This window comes from Gossypium arboreum, chromosome 7, assembly GCF_025698485.1.
Source record: "Gossypium arboreum isolate Shixiya-1 chromosome 7, ASM2569848v2, whole genome shotgun sequence".
Classification (NCBI taxonomy): Eukaryota; Viridiplantae; Streptophyta; class Magnoliopsida; order Malvales; family Malvaceae; genus Gossypium; species Gossypium arboreum.
In genome coordinates, this window is record NC_069076.1 from 98,373,993 (window position 1) to 98,383,619 (window position 9,627).

A 9,627-nucleotide genomic window follows, 5' to 3' on the forward strand; every position below is an offset into this window, starting at 1 on the left:
TCCTAATAAAATTTAAATTTAAATAGTCTTATGTTTATAAAATCTATTCTTTGAACTTTTGCCCCCCAAGTCTTCCACACTTTGTATTTTTGGCACAACTTTTTTCCTATTTCGCATGCTGGCCCATTTTGATTCAAATTCATGCTTTTTGCCCTCAAATTTCCTTTTGACTTCAATTTAATCCCTTTCGGATAAAAAACCATAAATAGCTCAAATTAGCAGGATCATACTCAAAATAAATATGCAATTAATACATAAAAAATATGTCATTCCAGAGTATTATTAACTTGTGAATGCATAGAATGGCTTGGGATGACCCTCTTTTATAGTGTCAATTACTTTAATAAACGAGAGTTCTTGTAGAACTTTTCCATTTGAATGTTCTACAGGAATTGAACTCTTTTATTTATTATATACCTCTAATTTAATTAATTAATTAGAGATATGTTGGGGATTGACCCGTATAAACAACGAGATAGTAAAAGTGGAGAAGAAGGAACACAAATATTTTACGTGAAAAACCCTCAAAAAGGAAAAAACCACAAGCAAATGAGGCTTCGACTTTTCACTAAATGAGTAAACAAACGAGAGTACAATATGAAAAAAAATAAACTTAAATGTACTAAACATACAAAACCCCAAATACAAAACTCAAAATTTCAAAGAACAAATCGTTAAACAAAGCCCTTAATCTCATAAAACACCCACAAAAAGGGTATAAAATACTCTCCATAATTACTAAGAAAACTTTCACCAAAACTTATGTGCGACTACATGTTGTTGCCCTCAAAGAAAAGCCCTTACTAGTTGGCATATTAAAACAGAGATACAATGACTCCTTTAAATTGGCTAAGATTAGAGTTCTAATCATACTAAAATATTACTGGAATAATTAGAGTTTAATTGGAAGAAGAAATTTTACTTAAAAGTCTAAAACGCGACTAGCAAATAAGACAACACGTTGTGATGTCACAATTTCTCATTCGCATACATCAAAGGTATTAAAGAATGCTACTTTGGTTTGGATATAGGAAGGTGTACTTATGGAGTGATAAGGCCATAAAGCTTTATGGATATTGAAGAGGGCAATAGTGAACTTTTTCTCTTGGAACAAGTTCAAATCCTCGGAATATTATCCCAAGCCCAAATATAATACTTTTGGCTAAATTCATACTTGAAAACCAAATCCTCGGAATATTATCCCAAGCCCAAATATAATTCTTTTGGCTAAATTCATACTTGAAAACTAACATATTTTACAAGAGTCTGCAAAGCTGCTTCCATCAATGGTAAGTTTAACCAGATGAAAACAACACGACACAACACAACATTACATACATATATCATACATCAATCTATTTCACATGAACAAGAAAAAAAACCAACTTTACCTTAGATTGCAGATCAGTTGCAGCTTTTCTTTGACACCGTTTTCCGGCCAATATAATGCTTCCCACCATACCTTTTCTGTTTCAATGGATTTCAGTTTTGCTACATTGTCTTTATCAAAAGGTAGTGATTTCAATTCAGGACACTTGTAAACTTGAAGCTCTTTCAATGAAGGCCAAGTTAATGACATATCAACCGATAATGTCCTTAGCTTAGGCATCTCAATCAGTATCAAAGTCTCTAGAGTCGGAAACACAGTCGAAACTTGTTCATCGATTAGCTCTTCCATTTCGATGCAGCTTTGAATTACTAGTTTCTGGAGTTTTGATAGTTGTTGAATCACCCCGTGAGAGAAAAGTTTTCTCAACATTGGACAACTTGAGACTACTATTGTATGCAATTTGGAAAGGCTTTCAGTCGAAAGGGTGCCCCGAAAAACGGTTTGCAAACTCTGCAAATTCGTTAAATGCAGTTGTTCTAGTTTCGGTAGGATGATGCCACCTTCGACCATGTCACCGTCTGCAATGGTAGTCATTTTGTTACACTTTTCAATTAGACAGCCACGAATGCGGTTAAAGCTAGCAACATTCACAAAATCCAGTAGACTTGTGATATCTTTGTGTTCAACCAATTCTAATGCATCAGTTTCAGGAAGCAGATCACAAATTATCGAGTTATCCCCGTGGTTGCCTTGGCAATATCCTAAATACCTATCGATTTTGTACTTAAAGTACTCGAGGATTTGAGGACGTTTCTGGTTTCGGCAACCAACAAAGAACCGGAAGGAAGTCAATTGTTGCCGGTCCTTCCATGATGGACTATGCTGCATAAATGTCTTGAGAACTTCTGATTTCGGGAAGCAAATCCGAAGAGTAGTTAGATTCTTCAAGGTAGCAACGTGACTCATTATATCTGCAACTTCCTTGCACCAATGATCGTAAGAACGCACGTCGATCATTAGTTCTTCGAGTTTGGCAAGAAAGGGAATCACATTGCAATCGATGTCCATATCATGACAGCCATTGGGATTGCTAGATTTATAGTAAGACACTCTCAAGCACCTTAAGTTCACCAGTTTTTGGATATGAGACGGAATGAAACATATCCTGCAGCCTCTAGTATCGAGCACCTCGAGGCGAAAAAGTTCTCCGACTTCAGGCGGCAACACTGTTAAATGGATGCAATTGTTTAAGTAAAGCCCCTTGAGACATTTTAACTTCGCTAAAGATGATGGAAGTGATTCAATCCCAGTTCCATATAGATCCAAAACCAACAGTGTCTTCATATGCTCAAAGAAAGATTGTGGGATTTCAGTCAAATTTGGATTTCTCTGCAGTAATAGTGACAAAAGTGTGCTACAATCCGGGCTATCAGGCAAGTCTCGTAACTTGTCGATCATGGCAATCCTCTTAGATTGTTGCCAATCATTTTCTTCTAAGAAATCCGATGAATCTTCACTCATTCCGGTGAAAAACTTACAATCCAGATCTTGCGACGAAATGTACAATGCGACCTGTCGAATGCTGTTGTTCATCGAAACGTAAATCATCCTTTCGCCTTTCTCTAGCAATGATACATTAGTCAAATGCTTCAATGTGTCGTACCCTTCGTCGCGTGCATCCTGGAATCTCCTCCGCTCAGTAGTGCCGCCAACAAGTCCTTCGGCAGCCCAACACTCAAGTAAATAGTCAGTATAAATCTTACTCTCAGCTGGATACAATGCACCATATAAGAAGCATTTTCTTTTCTGATCATCTTTTAGTTGATCATAACAGAACTTCAAGAATGAATGCAGTTCCGTTAAGCCAGGGATCTCGATCTCGGGCCATTTTTGTAGGTCTTTTAATCCTTTCCTCCATTCAGAAACACTATCTTTTGACTTGAAAGCGCCTGCAATTGTCTTGATCAGAAGTGGAAGTCGATCACATTCTTTAGCTACAAGCCGAGCAATCGGTTCGATGTCAGGAAGATCTATAACATCACTTACCATCTGCTGAAACATCATCCATGCCTCATTTGGTGACAGAGGTCGAACCTCGATCAATCTATCTGCCAGCGAAGAACAAACATGACGAAATTCAGTCGTAAACACCACTTTGCTACCATTATTGTTGTCTGGGATTCCAATATCTTCCAACTCAATTGAGTCCATCACCTCATCCAAAAGCAGCAAATACTTCTTGCCTTTCAACTCTTCCGATATCGTTCTCGCCACATCCTCGGGATGTACAACGTCTTCCGATTTTAACTTAAGTCGCCACGAAATATCCTCCTGCAACTTCTCTTCACTCCTTTCACTACAAACATTCGCCCAAATAACTATATCGAACATTTTGGCGATTTCTTCATGGTTATTCAAGTTCTTCATTATTGTTGTTTTCCCTACTCCTAATGTACCCCAAATACCAATACCTTTCAATCTATCATTTCTTAAAAGCTCCAATACTTGCTCCAATGGCCTCTGAAGACTAGGAAACCCTTTGATCTGAGGTGCATTCACCTTTAAAACAGGTTCAATCGGCTTATCAACCAAAAAACCTCCAAGAAACTTGCCTTCTTCCACAAGTTTCTGAATTTCTTCACATATTTTCTCCAATTTCCCACTATAATTCGATCGTCGCTTGAGATGAATGAACCGGTATGAAAGCTTTTGATCGTCTTGGTATCGATCTTCCAATATCTTTGCATTCTCAAGTGTCTTGTTAACACTGCGAAGCCACACATCGTAACTGCTAGTAGTTGTCTTCTTCATTTGATGTTTTTGGACTTCCTTCTCGTAATCATACCTCAAAGCCTGGAGCTTCACCGCTTCGTTTTTCAACTTTTCGTAATTTTTCTCCATGCTTTGCGATAAATTGACCTTGGTTCTAGCATAATTAGTTACATCTGCACCAGCCTGCGTTATGATTTCGGAGATGCAAGAAGCTAGTATGTTGTCTGCCATTGATCCTGCAACAGCAGCAACAAGTTCACATGTAAATAAAGTTAGAACCAAGAAAACTTTGTAGAACCACACCCGACCTGCAGACGCGTGCGAGACTGTCGAGTCAAAAAAGACAAAATCCTAGCAAATTGGATACGGGGTATCAAAGAAAGTATACAAGCAGATGGTTAGTGTATGTATGGATGACCATGTGTGGAGGCTAGATACCATAAACATCGTCCTGTATATAATTTTTTCGGAGACCGAGCTATCGTAAGTCTTACAGTTTTACCACATAAAAGCTACTGATGTTGGGCATAAAAGCATAGAATTATTTGACAATTGACATATAGTTATGTTTCAAAATATTCCCTGTAAATTTTGCAGACTAATGATGTAATTATGGCGACAACAACAGAAATTGCAAGCAATAGATTAGATCCTGAGAAAACAGAGGAAAATTTAGAACAGATTTGAGATAAGGATGATGCAACTAACCTGAGTATGCACAGGGCTCAACTATGGGAATCTATCGTAAGTTGTGGTCAGGGATGAAGCGAAGGAAGTGGATCATCAAAGAGAGTTGACTCAGAGGGACCGAAGCCTCTCACCAAGGAAAGAAACTTCCTTAATTTTATCAGTGGGTTATTCGGTAGGGGGCGAAATAGCAAGGAAGAAGGCGAGTGGGGACTGTTTAAAAGTCCTCAAAAGCCCCATTGGTTTCACACTAAGGGACCATTTCTTTTTCTTTATTTTTCCTTAAAAAGGGATGAGTATCTATCTCCATTGACTTCATATTAACTTGCCAAGGACAAGTATTATACAGTAAGGGTAATGCAATTACTACATGTATGTTTTGTACGATTATCAATGCAAGAGTCCCTGGTGGGCCTTCAGTCATCCCCATAGTCATAATTGAGGTGTGGGGACTTAGCATTGTGGGGCATAGGCTGTCGAGTGGCACAATGCAAAATTCCAGGTTCAGCTTCAGCATTTTATGGTTCAACCTGGGGAAGCCGTAGTAGTGAATTTTCTGTATGAAAGATTGAATTGTCATTGCTACGAGCAAGGCTTGATAATGGCAATTTACAGCTCCAAAAGTATTCCACAATACAATGACAAATTAACGAATAGGAACCTTCTTACTAGACTTTCTTTCACAGCACGTAATTCAATAAGGAAATGAGACAATATTCCTCTATATTTCACACCTCCATCTCCTTTTTAAGTTTGACAAAAGTTGCTATGACACAAAACAACCTTCAGAATATTACTCAGATCTTCAAGAACTATGAAAACTGAACACTGGACAAAGTTTAAATGGTAAACAATGTGCAAATCTAATTACAATCAATTGTAACTTTGAACTCTGTTACTCAGATCTTTGGCCCAGATAACATAGAGGGTAAAACTATTGAAGTAAATATTTCCATAGCTCTAATTCTTCATTCTGGTTACCTACAACATCAACTGAGTCCTCAAAAAGCTTCATCACTCCTTGCATATTCAATTTGAAAGCACCATGCAGCAACCTTCATCATCTCCACAACTTGGGCTGTAATCGCTACGCTTATCAACTAAATCCATGAGTCGCCTTCTTCTTGCTTTCTCCTAAACAGTCCCAGTAAATAACTATCTTCCTCGTTCTAGGACCTGGATACCAAAGCTATACCTACTTTCTCTTTTATGATTGAGTTTAGCAATTCAGGAGCCATATAAGCAGGAGTTCCCCTTATAGTTGTAATGACTTGGCTTTGATCTTTTCCAATCCAAAATCTGAAACTTTGACATTGAAATTCTCATCTAGAAGCATACCTTTGGTTTGATGTGTAATTAAGTGAAGCAGTCCTCATGAAGGTAGGCCAGTCCTTTGGCTATGTCTAAATTGATATTCTTCTAATTTTCCAACCAAGAGTAAGATCTCAATCTTTGTTAAAGATTCATTAATCATGACTCTATTAAACTTTTTAGCACAAAATCCAACCGAAGTAACCAAAATGAAATGGTGAATGCTTCCAATTGTCTGAACTTCAACTACAAAGGACTTGTTAACTGGATCAAAGCCAACAAAATGTCTCACCGCTACCTGAGAACTTGAAACTAAGATGACAACTCTTATATTTACTTTTATTTTAGTATAGTTTTTGTAATATATAATGAAATATGTATGACATTAAAATAATAAATTAGGATTAAATTTTGAGTAAAATAAAATTTAAACATATAAATAAAACAGATTAAGAATACTAAATGCACTGCAATTATTTATTACGGTGTTACTATCAATCGTGACATTAACAAAGTTATCAATATATACAATTGATGGAGGTAACAAAGTATGCATGATACAATTAAAATGAAAATATCAAATTAAAATTAAACTTTGGTTCAATAGTTAAATTAAAGTTTTATTAATAATAATAGGATAAACTTCATTTTAAAGTGACCATCGGTGTTACCTTATATAGCAAATATATTTATCAAAGCCTCATATAGAAACTAAAAATTGTTTTAATTCTCTTTTTTTCTTTAAGTCGTTTGCTTATAATATTTTGTTTTACTCAGTAGCGGTGTCAGCCTATAGGCTAGCTATCGCCTGCCTTTTTCCTCTCCCATCAACTTTTTTTTTTCTTTCTTCTTCTCATTCAATATACATGTTTTCTCTCTTTTCAGTTTGCATATCTATTTTGTGGGTATCTTTGTTGTTTTTACAAGTTGTAATGGATAGATGACGGTGCCGTCGTTTGCTAAAACTCCACCAGCCACTAGTAGTTTTTTTTTTTGGAAAATGGGTGGCTCTTCGTCAACTTATTAATTTGTTTCTATTTTGAGAGTATTTCAGAATAATAAATGATTTCACATGTTGATTTGGACCAGTGTTGTCTTAAGTTTTATATGTTTTTTTGTTTGTTTTTCTATTGTTTAATACTCTTTAATTTTAGAAGTTTTTGTCTACTCTTGTAACACATTTTTTAGTCTTACTTATGCATGTAATATTAGTTTTACAAGTGATTGTAGGGATAATTTGTTGTCATCCTCTCTAGTTTGGTGAATGCTTGATTCTTTTTTCGATTTTTGCTCGCCGCTTTAGACCATCCGGGGTTGATTTTCTTATTGTATTAAGTGTTTGCAATCACTCCAGATATGTCGTACTTGAATTATGACAAAGTCAATTGTCAATGTGTAACACCCCGTACCCAAGACCGTTGCCCGAGTCGAACGCGAGGTGCTAACGGACTTAATTCCTTACTTAAACAACTCATACAATTCATTTTTAAAATTTCCAGACGAGCTGGCTAACTGCATCACAGTCACTCTAAAAATTATATCTCGAGTTCCGAGACTCGAAATCCAATTCCGTAAAATTTTCCTGAAACTAGAATCATACATATATTTACTAATTTTTTTTCTAGAATTTTTGGTCGGGCCAATTAGTACAGTTTATTAGCTAAAGTCTCCCCTGTTTCAGGGTTCGACTACTCTGACCTTCATGCATTATGACTTAGATATCTCCCTGTACAGGGCTTCAATACTTATGCCATTTGTTTCTAATGAAACTAGACTCAAAAAGGAATCTGTACATATAAATCATGACTTCTAATTATCTCTGGTTAATTTATGGTGAATTTCCAAATTCAGAACAGGGGATCCAAAAATCGCTCTGGCCCTGTTTCACGAAAACTTAAACATCTCTTAAAATACGGCTCATATGATCGTTTCGTTTCTTTCATATGAAAATAGACTCATCAATATTCGATTACATAATTTATTCATTATTTAATTCCATTTTTATTATTTTTAGTGATTTTTCAAATTCACATCACTACTGCTGTCAGCATCTATTTTAAGGTAAATTTTACCTATTTCATAGTTTTCCATGAATCAACTAGTAATTTGACATACATTATTTCCAAGTATAATCACGATTAGCCATGACATACGTGGCACCAATAGGACCATGATTGGCCATTCCAATGGCTAATCATTACCAAACATTTCCACATCACTTAATAACCATATCATAAGACCATATATACAAAATGATCATAATGTTATACTCAAAATATACAAGCTATTTTCGCATGGCTATACGAATATACATTACCAAAAGATACTTAATTCAACAACAAGGGTCAGCCCTATACATGCCATTATCAAGTTCAACTGAAGAGTACCAAAAAGTGGCTTAGATAGTGTGGATGACTTCGACTTTGACACGTCCGAGTCCGATAGCTGACGAACAAAATCTATAACACAAGGAAACAAGGTAACGGAGTAAGCAAAATGATGCTTAGTAAGTCTTAAGTAATTTTAAACAGGTAAAATTTGACATATAAGTCAACATTCAAAATATTAAACTCGAATCAGCTGTATTCCTTTTTGCCCGAAATTACGTATATATATATATATATATATATATATATATATACACACTAACATACAAAGAGATCACAACTTGAACCTCGATCATAAACATGAATTAAAGAAATAATTTAATCGTATACCTTCATATAAATAACTACATCGTCCGAAGTAGTTATTTTCATATTCATAGATGCGATATTCATCCATACGTATATCTATACATACATATGCACATTCCATTCCTTATAAATGAAACTTCAATCTAAAAGTGGGTTCGCTTAAGTGTACGAAATGCGTACCTGTTTTTCATACTATATAGTACATTCAATTCATAACCTTACTCGAATTATCGACATTAAGCCTGCTAGGTTAGAACCCAAATCCAGTCACTAGCATAAAGCCTTCAAGACTTTAAATTCAGATATATGCCCAGCACATAGCCTGCGGACCTAAAGTCCGGATATAATTCTCGCATATAGCCTGCGGACATAAAGTCCGGATATAATTCTCGCATATATATATATTCACATGGTAACACCTTTCACATAGCCTATCACATTGGTAATTCAATTGCTCCATTCGTATATAAGGGCAAAATATACACCATCATTTTCATTTCGTTTTGAAGATTATACAAACAAATCACATCTACCTTTCATCAATCCAATTTAACCCGAATTAACCATTCAACTAAATGTCATATAATTAAATTATTTACTACACATCTTAGATCAAATAGGACTAAAAGATAATGTTCATCTAGCATATACATATCAAGGCATCGTAAATCTTATACTAAAGGCGATTACTCAAAACTTACTTTATATCCTTCTGAACAAGTCTCGGTTTGGCTATTCCGTGACTTTCGCTTTTCCTCTATCCGATGTTGCCCCTCTATGCTCTTGAGCTATGTTAAACAAGTTTAGTCATATTAAACCTTTTCATCAACT

The 9,627-nt window shown here is 35.6% G+C and overlaps 1 protein-coding gene across 1 annotated transcript; it reads right to left on the reverse strand.

Annotated features, from left to right (window-relative positions):
• Positions 1–1,197: 1,197 nt before the first annotated feature.
• On the reverse strand, positions 1,198–5,096 carry LOC108469487 (disease resistance protein RPS2-like). Its single transcript, XM_017770369.2, has 2 exons — positions 4,811–5,096; positions 1,198–4,338 (listed from the first exon to the last, which is right to left on the reverse strand). The coding sequence occupies exon 2, from the start codon at positions 4,331–4,333 to the stop codon at positions 1,388–1,390; it is 2,946 nt and encodes a 981-aa protein (XP_017625858.1). The 5' UTR covers positions 4,334–4,338; positions 4,811–5,096; the 3' UTR covers positions 1,198–1,387.
• Positions 5,097–9,627: the final 4,531 nt, after the last annotated feature.

Bases quoted from the DNA above. Each gene is read 5' to 3' on its own strand.
- LOC108469487 (XM_017770369.2), bottom strand. From the start codon at position 4,333: ATGGCAGACAACATACTAGCTTCTTGCATCTCCGAAATCATAACGCAG.